The sequence below is a fragment of the Cricetulus griseus genome, chromosome 3 (genome assembly GCF_003668045.3).
Source record: "Cricetulus griseus strain 17A/GY chromosome 3, alternate assembly CriGri-PICRH-1.0, whole genome shotgun sequence".
NCBI lineage: Eukaryota > Metazoa > Chordata > Mammalia > Rodentia > Cricetidae > Cricetulus > Cricetulus griseus.
The window spans coordinates 250,852,427-250,874,460 of record NC_048596.1 but is presented as its reverse complement, the minus strand read 5'-3'; the positions used below and the strand labels follow the sequence as shown (position 1 = coordinate 250,874,460).

At 44.8% G+C, this 22,034-nt stretch overlaps 1 protein-coding gene across 3 annotated transcripts in view; it reads right to left on the bottom strand.

Moving 5' to 3' along the window:
* Nucleotides 1–13,653, bottom strand: part of Mboat1 (membrane bound O-acyltransferase domain containing 1) — a 104,072-nt gene extending 90,419 nt beyond the window's left edge. Inside the window, exon 1 of one of the 3 annotated variants that reach the window (XM_035442884.1) lies at nucleotides 13,399–13,653. In XM_035442884.1, the coding sequence (XP_035298775.1) occupies nucleotides 13,399–13,494 (96 nt within the window). In that variant the 5' untranslated portion in view covers nucleotides 13,495–13,653. The remainder of the gene's footprint in view (nucleotides 1–13,398) is intronic. The other 2 variants (XM_027409310.2, XM_027409309.2) reach the window with 2 other exon arrangements.
* Nucleotides 13,654–22,034: the final 8,381 nt, after the last annotated feature.

Here is a 22,034-nt window from a genome sequence, read left to right as displayed (position 1 = left end):
AAAGCCAAGCCATCGTTGTTACCATCTAAGGTACTGAAATCACACAGCTTAGTGGCCTGAGAGAGTCTACTTTGATGGCTTCTCAGCTTTTGACTAAAATCAAGTGTAGCACATATTCTTATCAGTTTAATATCTGGTGTGTCCTCTGTCTACCAACAATAAAGTCAATGGATTGGTTTTTTTTTTTTGGTTTTTTTTTCTGTTTTTTTTGTTTTTGTTTTTGTTTTTGTTTTTTTAACAGGGAGAAAGATTAAGAGCCTTCTCCATCTACCCCATGCATCTATCTGGTACTAGAATGCCTCCAAGAATGCACCTCATCAGATAATAATAATTGTAGAGTATCATCAGGGGATGTGGATTATCAAGACTTCAGGCTAAGTGCCATGCTCAGCAAGCTAGCTAAAGATGGAGCCATTTTCACTTTGATGCACAGGGATGCTGGAATCCATGCCTTTACACATGTGTCTCACTTCCCTCATCTATCTTGGGGGGGGAGGGATGAAACCAAGTCTCCTCTCATAGCTCCCACCTGAAGGGGCTATCAGGACTCTCTATAGTCCCAGATCAGGTGATCAGAGATCCTTCCCAGCCCTCTCACCCCAAACAACCGCAGGTCCATGTGTGCAAAAACGCTGGGGCTGATCTTGAAAGGGTAGAGATGGAACAGAAAGGGGGGAAAGGAGGTCAGGTATCTTCAAGGCTCCACCAGGTGATATGAGTCAGTTTCTAAGAAATCAGGGTAGAGGGAAAAAACAAGCTGAAGAACTGCAAGTTGTCACGTGTGCAGAAAGAAGACAGAAAGATTCTGGGTGCCTATAGACACAGATTATGTCTGAAACAGGGAAGGGGAACTGCTGTCAGGAAATGGACCAGTAGAGAGACTGGCCTGCACGATCCATTCTCCTCTGTCTGCCTATGTGCTTGATACCAAGTGAATATGCTACCTAGTCTAAAAAATAATTTTTGTTTGTTCATTTGTTTTGTTTTGAGATGCTGTCTCACTCTACACCAAAGCTAGCCTGGTACTCACAATGTATCCCTGGCTGGCATCAAACTCAGAGTGATCCTCCAGCCTCAGCCTCTAGATTGCTGAGATAATTCTCATAACCATGCCTGACAGAAAGGTTAATTTTCAAAACTCATCTACAACAACTAAAAATAAAAATTTATGATAAAACATTTAATATACTAGAAAGATACATACTAGATTCCTATTGTTGTTGGCTTCAGTAAACAAATAAAACAAAAACAAAAAGAGTAAAAACTGATACCCAATTAGGTGGAAAAAAAAGTCTTAGGAACAAAGAGGTTCAGACTTTGGAAAAACAGTCATAGGAACAAAGAGGTTTAGACTGGGACAACTGACTTCTCTGCATGACCTTTGGATCTGGTGAGTTCCTCCTTGCAGCCCCTCTCTAGATACCTCAGCTGAGTCATCCCTGAATCACCTGCCACTCCTTGGAGCTGCAGAATGATCCAGAAGGACCAAGTAGAGAAGGAAGAAACCACAGAGAGCATGTTTAACCCGGACCCCTGGTGTGAAATGAGCGTGTAGAACAAGCTAAAAGCCAATGCAACCTTTGGTCTTTTCTAAACTTGACCGGAGCCTGTATTGTTTAGGTCACTAAACCTAAAAAAGAAAGATGGTGGTGACAACTGATGGAGGATTCCCAGCAACTCAGCCCAGAAATCTGAATTCAGAATTTTAAGCTGTGTTCAAGCTAGCATGGACTTTCAGATCCATACCTAAGGCAGATAGGATCAGGATCACAAACATACAAAAGATTAACCGCTGAAAACTTGAGTAATGCTACAAACAGAGCTCGGGTATTACAAGGAAGTTGGTCAATGATTCACCAAGCCCACTTTTTTTTTTTTTTTTTTTTTTTTTTTTAGAACTAAAAGCACATTAGAAATGGGTTAATGAGTTCCATCAGCTGGGGCGGTCACAGTTCAGCCTGGGATTTGGCAGTCTTTTAATAAAACACATTTTTACTTGAAACCTAGTCTTGTGCTCCTGGAAAAATTTCTAGCAATTGTCTTTAGACTGAAGAAAGTTTTCCCTGTATCTCTCTACTCAGAAGCCTAACTTGCTTAAATAGAAGATCCCTTTTCTGAACGATACACACTGAGTTTGCACAATTTGCTGCCACCAAAGCTGTTCGCAGATTATATCTCTTCAAGTATAATCTGCCCCTACGCTTTCTCTTGTAGAGTTCAAGGACCATGTTACAGAATATTTAAGAGATTTTTTTTTATGTGTGATCTGAATATAGACGCATAAAGTATTAGAGGTTGTATATACAAATCGAGACAACTTATGCAGAAACCACACAGAAATCAGCAGTCATACCCAGATATGGTACTTCAGCTCCACACTATGAGACCAGAAATGGAGTATGTCATAATTAAGCATAATTAGATTATCAGTAATGGAGCCAGAAACTAAAAACAGATCTAATCAGTGTGAAATCAAAGCTCTAAATAATACATAGGACTAACTCCCTTGGCAAAAAAGAACAGAAAAGAAAAAATTGCTTCCCAAATTTGTCTCAACTTGTCATTCATTCCAGACCAAGAATGTAAATAAGTTCCAATCAAAATTCAACAAACATATATTTAGCTCCTACTGTGTTGTAAACATGCAAAGGTGGGTCATACTCACTCTCCCTGATGTTAATAAAAACTGACTAGAGAGAGGTCTTTGTTGAGGATCAGCTTCTGCTCTTAGACCCAGAGCCTTGTAAACTAGAGCAGGGTCACTGGTGTGAGAAGCTACGCACACAAAAATCAACCTCAAAACGAACCAGTGGGCTTTGTTTGTTTGTTTGCTTGTTTGTTTTGTTTTTAAAGGGGGGCTTGCAACAAGCAATGCTACATAGGTTCCCCAGAGATAGGGAATGTAGCTCAATAGATAAATACTTGCCTAGCACGTGTGAAATTCAATTCCCTGGGTTTGATTCCTAGCAACCCAGTCATAGTGGTGAACCCCTACCAATCTTAGCAACCTGGGGATAGAGGCAAAAAAATCAGTAGGTTAAGGTCATCTTCAGGACACAGAGATTGAAGCCACCCCATGCAACATGAGACCTCTCAAAGGCAAAAAAAAAAAAAAAAAAAAAAAAAAAAAAAAAAAAAAAAAAAAAAAAAAAAAAACCTCCCCACCAAGGTAGTCTAAGCTACTTGGCAAAGGAATGCCACCTTGTAATATAAAGTAATTTTGAGTTTTCTATTTGATTTTGTGTGAGTGTTCGTGTGCATGTGCGTGTGTGTGTGTGTGTGTGTGTGTATCTCACGCTATCAGAGGATCTTTATTCAGGCTTTATGGCAAACACCTTTACCTGCTGAGCCATCTCACTAGCCCTGAAAAAATAACTTTGACATGACATGTCTGTTTCTTGTTTCTGCTTCCCTTAGCCGTTCTGCCTGCAAAGCCACCTCCTCCGTACAACTCAGATTCCTAAACCACCAATAAAAAGACAATCAGGTCTTTAAACTCAGTTTGCTGACACTCTGTTCTTCGATGGTGACCACTACCCGAAAAGAATGTGCCTCTTTCTCAAGTCTCAGGGCCTGGGCTGAAACTGCTTCTGTCTAGAATATTCTGCTTATTTCACCTAGCCCAGAACTCCCCCACAAATTCCTCTTTTCTCTCTCCTTCCCCCGTAGCATTCCTTCTAGTGTTGGGGGGCACCCAGAGGTTCTGAGATCTAGGCATGGAGTGCACACATACTGAACACATTGACACTCCAAGATAGCAATTTAACAAGCATCTACAGGTCCTCCTAAAAGGCACAGACCATGGTGATCTCTGCACTTCACAGAAGCAAGGTGTACTTGGCCACTGAGTCCTTGAAGTACTCCATGCATAACTTTTCAAAGTAGTCTTCTAGTGTTGGGAGGGGCAGAAAACACTGAATAACAAATAGATGACTAAGACATAAGGAAAGTGACACAATAATAAGAAAGGGGTATCTGCACAATCGAAGCACGGGGCTTTAGAGATGTGGCTCAGTGTTACAGTATTTACCTGGCATTCCTGGGGCCCTGGGTTCAATCGCAGCACAGGAAACAAAACACTCGAGGGAAATGATAGTTGGTGTTTATAGCTATTACTTTATGTAAATTTCCAAAAATCTGCTGCAACAATATTACTCATCTTTTGTGAACGCCAATAAAATGTAAACCAGGGGCAAGATTATAATTTTTGTTGTTGCTTTTTCGGTTTGGGGTTTTTGTTTGTTTGTTTGTTTGAGGTGGGAGGTGTCTCACTATGTCTGGGGCAGCCCTGGCTGTCCTAGAACTCACTATGTAGACCAGGCTAGCCTCCAACTCACAGAGATCCACTGCCTCTGCCTCCCAAGTGCTGAGATTAGAAGTGTGTGGCACCATGTACGGCATAATTTTCTTTTTAGAAACCCAAATATACCTTAGTTATGAATGCAGCCATTTATATAGGATGACATCTGCTGCTTTATTCCCTTATCTAGTCAGGAGACTGTATTCTCATTCAAACTTAGCCTTTTTTCAAACTCTAAGATGCTGGGCCCAGCTGAACAGTCCTCAGTAATCTGTATAAGTTTTAAAATATAATAATCATGACAGTTACAAAAAGAACTGTGAGAAACCAAGAGCTCTCCCAGATACTGGGGGAGAGGGAACCAGTGGGACAGGAGGCAAAGAAGGCACAGGCTAGCCATAACGTGCCAGGGGAGGAAGTGTGTGCACAGAGGCTGGAATCTGTGAAGAGTGGGGAGGGACAGGGAATGAACCATCCACTGGGGTGAAAAGATGGATCGGTGTGGCTAGAACACAGCGCAGTAATGACACAGAGCCTTCAGCCACAGTACGGTGTTTAAATCCTGCTTCTCTTTCTTCCCCTTTGTAACTACAGAACTACAGACAAGCTCCACAAATCCTGGGGATATGTTCCTTCATTTGAAATTTGGGGAATGCCTCTGAAGTAAGTGTGTGTGTGTGTGTGTGTGTGTGTACACATGTGTGTGCTGTGTACATTCTGGTTCATGTGTACACATACAGGTGTGTATGTAAAGGCCAAGAGTCAACTTGAGCGTTGTTCCTTAGGAGCAGTCTAGCTTATTGAGACTGGGTCTCTCCAAAGGACCTGAGACTTGCCAACTGGGCTAGGCTTGCCCTGGAGATCTGCCTCTCTCCACCTCCCTAACACTGAGATTGCAAGTGCCTGATGCTTGCATAGATAGGTAAGTTGAGGCCAAGATGTAAAGACCTCTTGTCCACATCCCAGGGTCTCTGCTTTGAATGATGGGGAATACATCACACTGTGGCATAAACCAATATTCTGCATAAGGGCATCCTAAAGAATCTAGGGTGAAGACTGTTCATCTTCCTGCTCCCTATGTACAGGGATCTTATCTAAAAGCTGACGGCTGGGTGAGGGGCACCCCCACCCCAACAGCCTTGTCCTATGCAAACAGTACAGAATGCAAACCTAACACACCCTCCTGATGTTCTCTAGCGGCTCCAAAAGCCACATTCTACCTCCCATTGCCATCTCTTCAGAAGCACAAAGGAACTTTCCACCACAGTCATGCACTGCTCTAGGAAAGACTGCAGTCTCAGAGGTAGGTCTCTGGACTCATTGGATTCTGTGGCTTCGGGGAGACACCTGCACCTCTCTAGACCTCAGACTTGGCATGCAAGCTCTACTTCTCAATCTTCACCAATGTGCTGCTCCCGACTTCCTCCTCTGTGACTCATCTCCTCACCAGTCTCCTCCCCGCCACTGCTAACCTCACCTCCCTCCCTTTTAACTGAACCACTAAAATTGCAAAGTCAATGTCAGGAGAAAAGGGTCAGAGCTTTCCCAAACCCCCACTGCTGTCTGGGATCATTTTCCTTCCACCATTCTGCAAAACCTCTTCTCCTTCCAGACTCCTCCCAGGGCTCGCATTCAATGAGATAATGCAAGCTGGAAGGCTGGCACAGCAAGACATGTCCTCCTTTGGTCTTTCTTCCTGCTGCCCAAAACCTTGCCCAGTCCTGAGATCTTGCAGACCTCAAAATCTTCTCTATCTCCAAACCCCAAATACACATGAGTAACTTCAACACTGAGGGCAACCCATCAGCTCCCCGGCACCTGAGGATTGCACAGGTGACCCGGCTTTTACCCTGATCCCCATATGTCTAAACCCTGCCTTGCAAGGTAGCCCACAAATCCTCCACTCAAGAATTTCAGTCCCCAGCTCAAGCTTGCTCTGCACCTGATCCTTCAAGTCCCTCGCCTCTACAGCTCCCTTTTCACTGCTATCACATTTGCCTGCTTGCCAGTATCTTTCAACATCCCTGCTTAACTTTGCAATAACCTTCTCTGAAAACTTCACCTGTTCCATTTTGCTCCTGGAAGGAGCTGTTGAAAGAGATAAGGACGTGTGATTCATGCTCTGAAAGTTGGACAGCCAGAGGAAATGGCTCAGTATGAAAAGCCCATACCTTACAATCATTAGGACCTGAATTTGAGTCCCAGCACCCACGTAAACATTCTTGGTGTGGTGGCACATTTATAAGCGAAGACTTGATGATGCAGAGATGATCCCTAGACTGGCTGGTCAGCCGGCCCACCCTAATTGGTGAACGCTAGACCAGTGAAAGGCCCTGTCTCAAAGGAGGCGGATGACAACCTTGAGATGACACTGGAAGTTGTGTTCTGGCCTCCACATACTGATATGTATATACCATTGTGAGTGCGCACATGCATGCGCACCCACACACAGAGTAAACAGCTGAAATTTTAATTTCTGGTGAGTTGATTATGTGCAGTAGCCCACCAAATTGACCTCTTTCGCCAATCCCTCTGTTATGATTTGGATGGTGTAATGTCCCCCACAGGCTCCTATGATTGAATGCTTGATCCCCAGCAGGTGGCACTGGTTTGAAATGTTGGGGAGGTGAGATTTCACTAGGGAAAATGGATGCTGAGTGGGCAGGTCCTGAAATTGACAGTCTGGCATCACTTCTTGTTCTCCCTCTGCTTTCCCAAGCCCTGTGGATGTGAAGAAGCAACCACCACAAGTTCCTGCTTCCACTGGCCTCTCCCTCCTTCTGTCTCTCCCACCATGAAGAACCGGGCCAAAAGCTCCCACAGAGCCTCTCCCATCATCTGCCTTCCCTGCCTAAAGAACTGGGCTCAGTGCCCCCAAAGAGCCTCTCCTATCATCTGTCTTCCCTGACATGATAGACAGGACCCAATGCTTTTAACTGTCTCCCTCCGTTTGTCTCCCCCACTATGAGGGATGGACCCAATGCTCCCACAGAGTCTCTCCCACCATCTGCCTTCCCTGCCTTAAAGAACTGGGCTCAGTGGCCCCACAGAGCCTCTCCCATCATCTGTCTTCCCCCACCACAAATAGACTGGACCCAATGCTTCTACTGGCCTCTCCCACTATCTGCCTTCCCTACCATCATAGATGGACCCAATGCTTCCACAAAGCCTCTCCCAACACCAAACTTTTCCCACCATGACAGACTATACCTTCACATTATGGGCCAAAACATGCCTTTCCTCTCACAAGTTACTTAGTCACAGAGACAAGAAAAGTAACTAACACACGCCCTTCATGATCTCTCTAAACCAGTGGTTCTCAACCTTTGGGTCGAGACCCTTTTATAGTCGAACAACCTTTTCACAGAGGTTGCATATCAGATATGTATCATGATTCATAACAGTAGCAAAATTACAGTTATAAAGTATCAAGGAAATAATTTTATGGCTGGGGGTCACCCGAACATGAAGAACTACTTTAAAGGGTCGCATTAGGAAGGTTGAGAAGCATTGTTCTAAACCTTCATCCACCCTCAAAGTCCCTGCTGCACCCTGCATCCTTGACTCCATCAGCAATGACCTCCTGTATCATTGTAATATGACGATCATTTTATACCTTAGCCCTTCAATGTCTTCCCTTGTATTCACTCTATAGACAAGACAGACTTGGAAGTCTCAGAAATCCTCCTGTTTTAGCCTCTAACTGCTAAAATTACAGTTGTGAGTCAACACAACTGGCTTAGATGGGTCAGTACTAACAAGTTCTGAGAAAGACACTGTTAGTCCAGGTGGCACCCAGAAAATACATCCCTGCCTTACCATAATGAGCTTTTAAGGTCAACATTATTGTAATCATGCTTGAGTCACTGCTTCCCAGGATTCTGGAAACCCTTGGAACCCAACAGAAACTTGATTCTTGTGGTCTGCAGTCTAATAGATTAATCTCCTCTTGTAACCAAGTCATTTGGGACATCCAACAATGACAGGAATATTAACTAGGAAGAGATTTGACTGTAAAAAATAACTAAACCAAAGAAGCAAGAAGGAGGGAAAGAAGAGGGATGGAGAGGAGGGGACCTGGAAAGGGGGCTTTCTTGGCTGATGCTCTGTGCCCTGATGCGTGTTCACACCCATCCTGAGCTGGGGGGAGCCACAGCAAACCCAGGTCACAGTCTGGAGGATGCACAGACAACGGTGGTGTTACAATAAGGTATCTTCTTCCAAAAGGCCAACCTCTTGCCCCCTTTACAAACAAGGTTCCAAGCCAAGCATGGTGGCGTACACCTTTAATCCCAGCACTCCAGAGGCAGAGGCAGGCAGATTTCTGTGAATTCAAGGCCAGCCTGGTTTACAAAGCAAGTTCCAGGACATCCAGGACTACACAGAGAAACTCTGTCTCAAAACAAACAAACAAGTTTCCTGAGCTGGGATCACCTCCTGGGGTAGACTGTGCCTTAGTGTTTTCAAAGCCCTGGGCTCAATCCCTGGGGCCAAAAATCACAAAATCATAATACTGTTCTTTGCACAGAACTTTAATAACTAACAGCATTGGTATCTACTGTTATGAACAACAACAGGCATTTATTGGGCATCTAAAATCCCCGGGGAAAGTGAGACAAAATCTGAAACCATGAAAAAAAAAAAAAAAAAAAAAAAAAAAAACTTGAATTTGAAATCAAGTCTGCAAAGCCAGCAAAGTCACAATACAAGGTGACTTTCACCCAGTGTCTTGTTTGTATTCAGTAAATTCTACAGGAGTCAAATATGTCCTGCACTTCTTTTCCTGCTCCCCTGAGGTGCCAACTACAAACTTGGTAGTACAAACCACCTGTTTACTTGTGTAGGCCTCTCCTCAGATGCTCTTCTACAGTGGAGACCTTGACTTTATTTCACCACACGCCCAAGTGCCTGGTACTAACAGGATTAAATAAATATTTAATGTATTTAACAATGGCTGTGGAATGTGAGCTGAGCTTTTAACGTAGGGCAAGATTTAGATAAGAACAGAGCCTGGGTTTTCCAAGCATAGCCAAGAACTTCAACCAGGTGACCGAAACCTCAGGTCACAGATCTCAGCGTAATAACATTCTGCTGTGTCACCATTAGCCTAGTGCCAGGTCTCCAAGGCTGGCTGGCCTTCTTGAGTGCACTTTTTTTTAATTAAGATTTATTTTTATACATATGAGTATTTTTGTCTGTATGTATGTATCGCACATGCATGCCTGGTGCCCTCAGAGGTCAGAAGAGGTCAGAACTGGAGTTCCAGATGATTGTGAGCCACTGCATGGGTGCTGGGACCAAACTCAGGTCCTCTGCTAGAGCAGCAAGTGCTCTTAACCATCTCTCCATCTAAGCCATCTCTCCAGCTCCACAAGTTCTCTTTTAAATGGGATCACAGGTCTATGTTAAACCCTTAAACCTTGGCTACTTTAACCTCAGAATCATTTCCTGAATTCTAAGTCTAATCTGTCTCTTTTTCAGCAGATGATGACAAATTGAGAGGAAGGGAAGACGGAGGAAGGAGGGAGGGACCGAGGGAGGGAGGGAAACAAAGCATCATGGCCTAAGGTTGAACTGGCCCTTGATAGAAACACACAGAGCTTTGGGACACCATTAGGCACTAATGTCCTGGGTCCCCAGAATTCACCACCACCACACTAACATCCCTCAAAATCTGCAAAGCAATTGTTTTCTATGAGCATTGTCACCAAGCTACAACCACACACCACAAGAATGAATAATGTCAGAACTCTAAGTTCCGTTCAGGTGGTTGAGTCAGTCTTGCCTTGTAATCACAGAAGCTGCAGTTCAATTTAAAGTTCATCGTGTCACACTCCAAAATCAAAACTCTCTGCATGAGCCCTCTTCCTTCACTCCTTACTCCCTGTAAGTGGAAAAGGGTATTTCTTGCCTAATTTATCCTAAGTGAAGGCAGGTTTAGTCTTTTAGTGTGTGTGTGTGTGTGTGTGTGTGTGTGTAATTCATTTCTATTGTGCACAAGTGTGTGTGCACATGCTGAGGTCAGAGGGCATCTTGTGGAAGTTGGTTTTCTCTTCTCATCACCTGGGTCCCTAGGATTGAACTCAAGCCATCAGGCTAGCCTCAAGTGCCCTTTTACCCACTAAGCTATCTCCCTGGACCTCATAATACAGTTTTCAGCAAACATTGCCAAGTTGCAGAATCTCTGAGTCATCCCCATTTCCTATACTTCATTTGGATTTCGGTGTTCTATCTGTCTGTCATTAAAAAGAGTTTACATTTAACAGCTTCAGGAGCTTGTCAGGCAAGTCCCTATTTAAAAAAAAAAAAAACTATAAAAAAAGCTATAGGCTTCCATCATAGATGCAATTGGACCCAAGCATTCCTATTTCAGATTGCCCCTAAGGACAGGTAAATAGACATAAAATAGACATAAGCAGCAACAAAGACTTCCTCCCATCAGCTGGGACATAGAGGATGATAGTACAGGGTTTTGTGGATAATAAACTCTTTTTAAAAGACTTACTTGCTTTTGATGTGTGTGTGTGTGTGTGTGAGTGAGAGAGAGAGAGAGAGAGAGAGAGAGAGAGAGTGAGAGTGAGAGAGAGAGAGAGAGAGAGAGAGAGAGAGAGAGAGAGAGAGAGGGTCTGTATGTGTGCAAACTTATCCTGTGGGGCTAGAGTTACAGAAGGTGGTAAGCTGCCTGATATGGGTGAAGGAAACCAAATTCAAGTTGTCAGAAGATGAGCAAGCACTCTCAACTGCTCAGCCATCTCTCCAACCCCAATAGAAAACTTCTTAAAGTACGGAAAGCCAGAGGTTGAAGGCAACCACGGATGTGATTTATGAGAGACTATGAATAGGAATATGAAATCTTAAGACACTGGCAAAAGGCTTCAAGGACAATCCCACTGCCACAGTATGGTTCCAAATTATAGTTATGGCTTGGGATTTTTTCCGCAGGCTGAAAACAAGTGATTTGAGGTGTCATATGATTAGCACATCTTCCACCAAGTTGCTTAGACCAACCCTGCTGGTCAGGCTGACCCAAGATCTTAGAGATGCCAAGTGTTCCTTATGACTCTCCATGCATCCCATGATGATCTGAGTTCATTTGTGCTACGAACTAAAATCCTTCACCTCTGTAATGTTCTTCTCTTCCTTTTCATAAATTCAAAACAGGATTACTTTGGGGGCTGGGTAGATGGCTCAGAGGTTAAAAGCAAAGACTGTTCTTTCAGAGGACCCAACATCCCGCCCCTCACAGTTGCTCATAACTCCAGCTCCAGGGGATCCAAGGCCCTCTTCTGACCTCAGTGGGCACCTACTCTCATGTGCATGTATCCATCAGGGCTTGCAAGTGTGTGCATGCATGTGCGGATGCACGTGTGTGCACACACATACACACACTCACACACTTTAAAGTAATAAAATAAATCTCTTCTAAAAACTAAGGAAACTTTCACAAAAACTCTAGAGCTTGGGGATGGAGGTGGATGCAGCTAAAAACTTAATTACAAACTAGGACCTCCCCTCAATTTGCCTTAGCACTTTATCAATCCATTTCTTTCTGTACAAGGTCCCTTGGACTCCTGATCTTTACTACAAAGTGAGAGTAATTGACTTAACATCTAATACTTCTACCAAGTTCCTGATTCTCGGAGTTTTGCAACTGATAAGAAGGCAGAAGTCAGAGCCTAAGAGGATGAGGGTGGCTCTATAAGTAATGCAAAGGCCAGGTCCAACTTCATCATTGCAGAAGGAATGCAAACGGACGGGCAGTAAGTACAGGTAGCTCTAGCATGAAAAGAAAGAAAGAAAACAGCTCTAGGAAGGTGAAAATTTTTTGGCTTGTTTTGCATTTCTGAGCCAGGGTTTTACTATGTAGCCCAGGCTGCCTTGGTGCTCTACACATGGCCTAAACTGGTCTCCAACTTGAAGCTGTTAATCCTCATACCCTGGGACAAATAGCTGAGATGCCATTTAACAGAAGCAATCTCCCTGCCTCAGTCTCCCAAGTACTGGAAATAGAAGCATGCACCACAAAACCCAGCTAAAGAAGGGAAAATAAACTGGGAAAACTCAGCAGAAATGAAATAGTAGGGGAAGCAGGAGTCTTACTCCAACCTGCCCTGCCAGAGTCCATTTAAATCAATAGGCTTCTTACACAGTGATACAGCCTGAGGCGCCAAAAGAAAGTACACAAGCCTACACCTCAGGAAGAACACCCCCCCACCCCCACTCCCTGCCCAGTCCTGGGGCAAGCACCCAGACCCTCCTGGATACTACAAGCTCTGCCACTGAGCTGCAGCCCAGGCTGTCTTTGCAAGATTTCTTACCAGGTTACTGTTGCCAATTTTAACTGTAATGTAGCAGGCAATTCCTGAACAGTTCAAAAGATTTCCCCACAGGCCCTCTCCTCCCAAGAACTGGCCCTACTCATCAGCTTCTCACAGCAGAGATGAATGAAGACTGAGGAACAAAGGCCCTCCTGGTCTGAGAAACATCTCAACACAAGAGGCAAGAGATTGTCACAAGTTGTAGCGCAGCCTAGGCAAAATGGAGAGATCGATGCCACACTACAGAGTGTCAAGAAAGTCTGGGCTACACAACCAGATGCTGTCTCAGCAAACAAACGAAAAATCTCCACCATATGCTATACTATATACCTCCACACCTGGCTAATCGGACTTTACACTTTTTGTTGTTGTTTGGTTTTGTTTGGGGGTTGAGGCGTCTCACTCAGTAACTTAGACAGTAGACTGGAATACGCAGCAATTTTCCTGCCCCAGGCTCTGGAGAATTGGGATTAGAGGCGTGAGCCACCACGCCCAGCTCTATCAGACTTATTCTTAAAGTAGGATCGCCTAAATTCAAAATCACAAAATCCTAAGTACACTGGTGGGAAAACGTTGGATTCGCAAATCGAATGAAGAATTCGATCACAGACCAAAACTTAAGTTCAGTCCAACTTGCTGGTTTAGGTGAACGGGTAGCTTTCATACATAAAAAACAACCAACTCAAAAAGAAACCCTCGCACCTGTGGGCTGTGGGTCGGGACCCGGGCGAATCCCTCTCCCCAGACAGAGGGTCGGGGTCGTGGGTGGGACGCTGTTACCTGGTCTAGCGGGATGCCCAGGAGCTGGCTGAGCGGGTGCAGGCAGGTGGAACCCGTGGTGCGGTAGGAGAGGCTGACGGGCGGTCGCGCAGCCATCCTGCATCTTCGGGTATGCTATCGCCCGGACGCTGCACACCGGCCACCTCGAGGGCTCGGGAGGACCGCGCAGGAACCCGGCGGCTATTCCAGGGCGCGGAGTTGGCGCTACGGGCCCCACGCCTGGGAGGGCTGGGCCCCCCGCGCTCGGCTTCCCGCTCCGTACTGCCCGCCTCCCATTGGCTGGCAGCCGGGGACGCCCCGGAGGAGGAGCCGGGCGGAGCAGGGCGCGGATCCCCGGGAGCCGGGCCCGGGGCGGCCGGGAGACGCCCAGCTCGCTCCCCAGCCCGTCTACCCTGGGGTGTGCGGGAGAGGGGGGGCTTAGGGTCCGCCCTGGCGCTCACCCTCCTCCCAGTCAGCGGAGGTGTCCTGCGCTTTCTTTTCAGGCCCTGCTCCAGCTGCCATTCAGGAAGCCAGAAGACATCTTCGCGCTAGCCAACACCCATGTTCTGCTCACTTTTTCAGATTTATTTGCTATTTATAGGTGAGATCTCCTGTAGCCCTGAACTCACAAATACTGGAAGTACAGGTGCACACCAACCATAAAACTCCATTCTAGATTCCTTATCTCTCTCTCTCTCTCTCTCTCTCTCTCTCTCTCTCTCTCTCTCTCTGTGTGTGTGTGTGTGTGTGTGTGTGTGTGGTGTGTGTGTGTGTGTGTGTGAATTGTTTTCTCTTTCTTTTTGTTTTGAACTCCTGTCCTCCTATCTGAACCTCCCAATGAGGGATAACAGGCTTCACATACACACACACACACACACACACACACACACACACACACACACACACACACAATTTATCTTAACTTGATACATTGTGTGCCCCTGTGACTTGATGCCTCTGGAGGCCAGAAGAGACCATGGAGTTTCAGCTGATTGTGAGCCACCATGTGGGTGCTGAAAACTGAACTCAGGTCCTCTGCCAGAGGGTTCCCCCCAGAACCCAAGGCTAGTCTCTCTCTACTTTCTCTGTTCAAGCCTCAGTTTCCAGCACCATGATCCACAGGCGCTGCTTCACACAGGCAAACACTGGAGACCGCCAGCTTCTGCAACTGGTCTCACTTTGACCAGGAGCTGTTTCTCTCCTGTAAACTTTGCTTACTGTTTACTATGCACATGGTGGCAGCTTTTCACTTGCCACAACATCTCTGTATCGCCATTGCTTAGGAAATCCTTTTCAACTTTGATACATATTTGAAGACATGGGGGAGACCCTCCCAGCACTCCAGACTCTGCTGCATCTAGCCAGATGTCAAAGCAGCTGTTCATATTGGGAATTTGAGAAACACCCAGGAACCTATTGAACAGAGAGGAAACCAGAAACCAAGCCCTCTCTCTCTCTCTCTCTCTCTCTCTCTCTCTCTCTCTCTCTCTCTCTCTCTGTGTGTGTGTGTGTGTGTGTGTGTGTGTGTGTGTGTGTACCTGTGGAGGCCAGAAGAGAGAATCAGAGCTGGAGTTACAGGCAGTAGTGAACAGTTCATCAGGGGTGCTGGCAACTGAAGTCAAGTGCTCTGGAAGAGCAGGAAATTCTCTTAACCATTGGGATGTCTTGCCAGCCTCTACAGCCCTTTGCTTATACTGTGGAGTAACTGGGCAATTGGGGCCTTTCTGTAGGAGTGTGAAGTAGTTGAACACGCAGTCAGCCACAGAGAAGGCCCACACTGTGGCTAAAGCTATTTCTCGGCATCTTTACAGGATGGTGATAATGAACTGGAGCTGTTGCCATGTCCCCATGAGCTTACAGAAACTGTAAGCTACTATCTGTGCAGTCAATGAGAGACTATGAGTAAACCCTTGTTTTGCTCTATAGAGAGACCCTGCACGGAATACAGGGACACAGACACAGAAGAATGACAACTGTTATGTTTTTATTTAAAAAGAAGAAAAGAGAAAACTTTTAAGATGAGACATGTTGACTAGTTTATTATATGGCCCGGCAGAGTAGGGACACTAAGAGAGAAGAGGAACAGGGGTAATGGCTGACTGCCTTGGCCGGTCGCCATAGAGAGGCAGAGAGAGTGCGTAGGTGGGAGAAGAGAAGAGCAGAGAAGGAGTGAGCAGAGAGAGAGCGGCATAAAGAGAGGAAGCAGAGAGAGTGAAGCAGGAAAGTTGGAGCTTTTAAAGGGAAGACTGCGCGTGCACACTAAGGTTCCATGCATGCACAGAGTCCTCAGCAGGCCGTAATGCATGGCAGGTGACATGGTGATGACTTAGCAAGTTTTCCTGTGCCTGCCCTGACTGTTGTCAGGGGGCAGGGTCTGTCTCTTAAAGAGATAGAGCCGATCAGCATCAAAGCCTGAACCTTTCAACAACTTGGTGAGATGACACTGCTGACCTCCTATCTCCCATATGCCCTCCACCTCCAATGGTCCTGTGACAGCTGTATAATTCCAACTTCTGTGAACTACAATCAGTCAGTTTTTGTCCCACCAGCCAGTTCCCAAATAACCACACAGAGACTTATTATGAAAGCTTGCCGATAGCTTAGACTAGTTTCTAACTAGTTCTAACTTAAATTAACCCATTGCTTACTACATCCTGCCACGTGCCTCGTGGCTGTTACCTCTCCTCCTGCATGTCCTTTTTCCTCTGCATCTGGCTGGCGACTCCAGTTTCTTCCTCCCAGTGTTCTCTCTGCCCTGAAAATCCTGCTTAGCTATTGGCTGCTTAACTTTTTACTAAGCTAATCCGAGTGACACATCTTAACAGTTTACAAAAAGATTATTCCACAACAGTGTACCTCTGACCTTCATGTACCTCCATCCCAGCCTCTGTGTACCTCCTACTTCCGTGTCCCTCCAACCTCTGTGTACCAGCTTCAGGACTACGGCATCCCAGCTCCATTTAAAAAGTTTAGTGACACCCCCCCAATACCAGTTGTCCATCAGTATGGGAGGGGTATCTTCTAGCACCCCGCAGGAAACCTTGCTTGCTGCATTGGCCCAGGAAAGCCCAGTCTCAGAAGCAGTGGACTGTGACAAAATGAGGTCAATGGAAGCACTGTTGTTTTTCTGAAGAACTGCAGAATTGTGCATTTCATTGCTGAGAGCTCCTTTTCCCACTAAATATGAGAGTAAAATGTGAAAATAAATACCCACATTGGAAGTCTGGCATGATGCCACACACCTGTAGCCCCAGCTACTTGGAAGGCTGAGGCCTCAGGATCATTTGAGCCTGAAGTTGGTGACCAGTCTGAGCAATATCCTCAGACTCCATTAACATCCTTTCCAGGAACCTTGAAATGTTAGCTGATGAAGAGGCTTTGAGGAACACAGGACTCTGGGTTGATGTGTAGGAAGCCAAAGGAAAAAGAGCTTTGTGGGCCCACTGTGAAGCATCTGGAAGCTTCCAGTCAAGAATTGGCTAGCTGAGTATCCAACCAGAGAGGTAGTCAGTGGCTTTAGGTAGATTTTATGAATGTGGACTCAGGTTTCAAGTTGATAGCCTGCCAGACACAGGCAACGACTTCTTCCCAGAAGCATAGGTTTTACCACTGGTGTTTAGAAATGTCATTCCTAGAAAGCTACAGCCAACATTAAACTGTTAGGCCACAGTTTTTAGACCCATGCCCCCTACCAAAGAGCAAGATGGGAAAGCCTCCGTTACTCCCAAGTAGACTCACAGCACAGGCACAGGCACATGCACACGCATACACACACACACACACACACACACACACACACACACGCACACGCACACGCACATAAGCACACATACACACACATAAACACAGATACATATACAGACACAAACACAGCAATATGCTTGAGGCTAACAAGGTTAGGCAGACTCACCAAGCATCAACTCTGGAAGGTAACCAAGCTGAAGAAATACTCATCTTAAGTGAGATGAAAGCTTAAATGGGGAATTGAAGCATTTAAGATGGGGGCTTCAAGCATTTATTAAAAGGGAGACATGGTGGTATGTATGCAGTCCTATCTATTGAGAAGGCTGAGATAGAGTCAGCCTTGAGCCCAGAAATTTGGAGGCAATCTAGGCTATATCTAGGATCTTGTCTGAAGAAAGGGAAAGGAGCTCTTGGATGGAAATTGACAGAACAGAAGTAGGCCACTGGTTTAGTATTCTCAAGCAAATATTTCCCATAATAAGGCTAGGCTCCTTGGATGTCTAAAAATTGTCCTCTGGGGTGAGGGAGCTGGAGAGGTGGCTCAGTGGTTTAGAGTACTTGCAGCTCTTCCAGAGGACCTGAGTTTATCTCTCAGCACCCAGGTCAGTGGTTCACAACTGTCTGTAACTCCAGCTCCAGGAAATCCAACAACTCTGGCCTCAAAGGGCACCTGCACTTAAAATCATAAACCAACCAAAAGCAAACAAAAACAAGGAGGGGGCGATATCTCCATGAAAATGAATGTTATCTTTGGCAGTTCATCATGATAAAAACTGAAGGTCAGGTACAACAAGACCTGATAAAGATTGTGGCCTGTTGTGGAAAAGTGTATACCACTGTTGTTGGGCGAACCACACCTATAGCACCAGACTGTAATACCAACACCCAGGGGGCTTAGGCAAAAGATTATGAGTTCTAGGCCAGATGGGGCTATGAAGCAAGCTCCTGTCCCACCATCTTCCCACCCCACCCCCTCCACATACACTTTAATAATAGCAGTCACATGCTAGTTCCACCAAGACTAAGATAATTAAAGAATAACTGAATTAAGACTATCTTCAAAGTTTTCAAAGATACACACACCTTGTTTGAGGACAACGGAAACTATCTTCACACCCTATGTCAAGCTAAACTTGCCTCTTAATGTTATGTCTACACAGAGACAGCAGAGACTCATGGAGTACTAGCATTCATGTGGTTTTCTTTGATCCAACAACTCTAGCAGCGTGGGGGAACCACACTTCTATTAGTATGTCATCTTTTATTCATAAGAATACAGAGTTACCAGTGACTTAGAGATGTCATCGGGTTTATTCAGCTAGAACACAGCAAAGATACAAATAAAATTCATGGTTCCATTTTACTTTTAATTATCCAGAGATCTGTTTATTATACTAGGAGTCAACCTTCAGGAAAAAGAAGAAACCGTTTGCATGAGAAGTGAAACCCGAGTCTCAGGATTTGAGAGCTGATCAGAGAAGGGTGGAAACTCGCAGGGAGTGTTGTCCTTGGCCTTTGAGTAGTTCCTACCCTACCCACAATGCATAAGGAACTTATAGTTTGCAATCTCTGCTCCAGTTTCTTCATGTTTTAGCTCAACAGATAGATGTGTGTTTGGATGTTTATTATTGTCTACTGGCCAAACATGTTTTCCAGGCTGGAGATCAAAGATAACCACTATTTTTCTATTTCACATGTTCAGAAAAAAAGAAACTAATAAAACTGAACAGCCATCCAATGTTACCACAGTTACCACACTTTTTTTCCTTAAGAATACTTTGTACATGTAGGCATCTAAGATATATCAACACCAGTTATCTCAGTTAACTAGCTTCTCACATCCAGGGGATACTGATAAACTCAAAGACAAGAGAATCTGTTATATGATACAAAAAAAAAAAGTCACAAGAAATGGAAAACAGTAAGTCAGACGAAGACAGCAAGCCTGAAAAAAAAAAAAAAACACCCTGTTAATTAGAATACTCAGAACACTGTTTTAATACATGATTTTGTGTACCTGAGTGGTCATCATTTAAGCCCAAATACACCATCGAAGGCAGGTAATGAAATCCCTTCAACCCTGAGGAGGTGGGAAGGTTACTGCCCTTTTTTTCTGAGCCATCCACATCCACATTTCAGGCCTCAGCTTCCTCCATTATGAAGTGGCATTAGAATGATTATTTTGTCCAGTATGATGGTGTAGCCCCATAATCCCAGCAATGGGAAGGTACAGCAGGAGAATTGTTAAGTACAAGGCCAGTCTAGGCTATGTAGGAAGATTCCATCTGAAAAGGGAGGTTGGGAGAAGAGGAAAGGGAAAAGAAGGAAAGGGGGTAAAGAGGAAGGGAGCTGGGGAGATGTGTATTAGTAAAGTGCTTGCCTTGAAAACCCATGGACCTGAGTTCCATGCCCAGAGTTCACATAAAATAAACTGGGCAAAGGGGCTCCTGCTTCTAATCTCTGGGAACCCAGAGACAGGCAGATCCTTGGAATTCACAGGGCAGCCAGCCAAGCCTACTTGATGAGTTCCAGTCAATGAGAGACACTGTCTCAAAAGAGTAAAGGCAAATAGCACCTGAGAAATAATATTCAAGGTTGTTCTCTGGTCTCCATATGCATGTACACACACACACACACACACACACACACACACACACACACACACACACACACACGCCAAATATGAAGAACCACGATGTCTGGGATGAGAAGCAAAGGAAAGATTATGTAAAATAATAGCAAGTGATTCTTCAATATTAACCCTGCTTGGTGGATTCTCATCCTTGGTGAACTTTTTTTCTAATGCAATTAATGTGTATGGATGTTTTGCCTACGTGTCTATCTGTGTACCGCATGCATGCCTGATGCCTGCAAGGTTGGAAAAAGGTACTGCATTCCCTGGAACTGGAGTTACAGGTAGTTGTGAGCTACCATGTGGGGACGGGGAACAAACTCAGGTCCTCTGAAAGAACAGTCAGTGCTCTTAATCACTGAGCCATTTCTCCAGCCCTGTGAACTTGTTATCTTTAATCTGAAGAAAGAGATATTTCTCATGTCTTCCCATAGCTATAGAGAGCTAGTGACCACAACTGAGTTATCATTAACAAGTTGGGTATTGTTGTGAGGAAAAATACAGGCTTCAGTCCAGGGAGAGTTTGAAAACCAGGTACATGTTCAGTTGGTCATTATTCTCAACAACACCTCTGCTGTCTATTGTCCTCATCTTTTCTCCCTCTATTTTCAGTTGTCACAACCTGCCTGGTCTTTTGGATCTTCTGCCACCTAGAGAAGCCTACAGTTTGCCATAGAGTCCCTAGGATTGGTGGGAACCTAGTGGATTATTGGTGAAAGTGCTCCTTTTCAAGATTAACTCCACCCCTTCCTAAGTCACATATTCAGAGGCTTTCCCCTCTTACTTCCTGCTTTGGTGGGATCCCAAATAATTTCTCTTGCAAAAAAACATCCTGTGAATAGTAAAATGTGATTACAGGTAATGCTTCCGATGGAGAGGTAGAAACTAGCACATCCAGAACTTGAGGTATGCTACAGGGATTTGGGGATCAAGGGTGGAGGCTTGTCATTGGTGTTTTGTTGTTATTGTTGTTGCTGCTGCTTTTTTTTTTTTTTAAGGAACATTGACACAGGGCCTTGCTATATGCCCCAAGCTGACAATGAACTCTTTGCAATCCTTCTGCATCAGGTCACCAAGGTGTTAGGGTTACAAGCATGAACCACCATACATGGCTTAGGTTCACCTTCAGAAATCATCTAGATCCCTACTAATGTCCCTGAAGCCTTTGGGTATCCTAAGATGCTTGGACCTGACAAGCTCCATCCTTCCTCAATTCACATTCCTCCAGGGTGAAGCCACTGTTATCTTAAGCTTCACAGACTTCTGCAGGATAAGCCCTTCAAATCCAGACTGTGTTCTTGGAGGCTATTCAGCATCACCTTTGGCTCTTATATTTTACCCTATTCTTCATTCCCTGCTCAGCAGCCTTATTCCCCAGAGCCAATGTCAGGACCAAGCGTAGTGGTGTTATGAGACAAATAGATGGATGTTTCCTGGCAATCAACACAGCCAACCAGGCTCATGACTGTCTCTTCTATTGTTCAGTAAAATCCTCATGACCTATCTCTTTGTACTAAGCCTGTATAGTGATCAGTCAGCACATCAGACTGGCTAGCACAGGTCCTACATATTTAGACAAACCTCATGCCTGTGGGTCTAAAGTTCATACACCCCCTGGCTCTTTTTAGGTATCCCTAATGTACCATATCTTAACCTTTGATTTCATTTGGTATTTTTCAATCATTCAAACATCAATCAATATTTCAACTATCTTGTTTAGTCTCTTGTTGTTTATAGTGGTTGTTTAATTTTGTTTTGTTTGTGACATGGTCACACTATGTGATCCAGACTGGCCTTTATAACACACCATCCTCCTGCCTCCACCTCCCAAGTGCTGGGAATATAGGTATGCACCATCATGGGTGATACCAGGGGGTCCTTCTTGTGTCTGTTTCCAAGAAGAGCCTTCAAGATTATCTGACCACAGCCTTGTCTGCCAAGTCTTGCTTCAGAATTCACATCCCACATATCACACTTGGAGAATCATGCCTTCTTTTGTGAATACTTATTCTATATTCAGCACACATTTATTTTAAAAGGGCTATGGTTTTATTTTTGTTGTTGTTTGATTGATTGGTTGGTTTTGGTGGCTTGTTTTGTTTGTCTGCTTTTGAAACAAGGACTTACTATGTAACCCTAACCTATCCTATGGTCCACTATGTAGACCATACCAGCCTCCAATTTATAGAACTCTGCCTTTCTCTATGTGTTTCATACTGAATTAAAGGCTTGTGCCACTACTCAGGGCAGGGCCATGATTTGTAAAGCTCTGTTCTCTGTG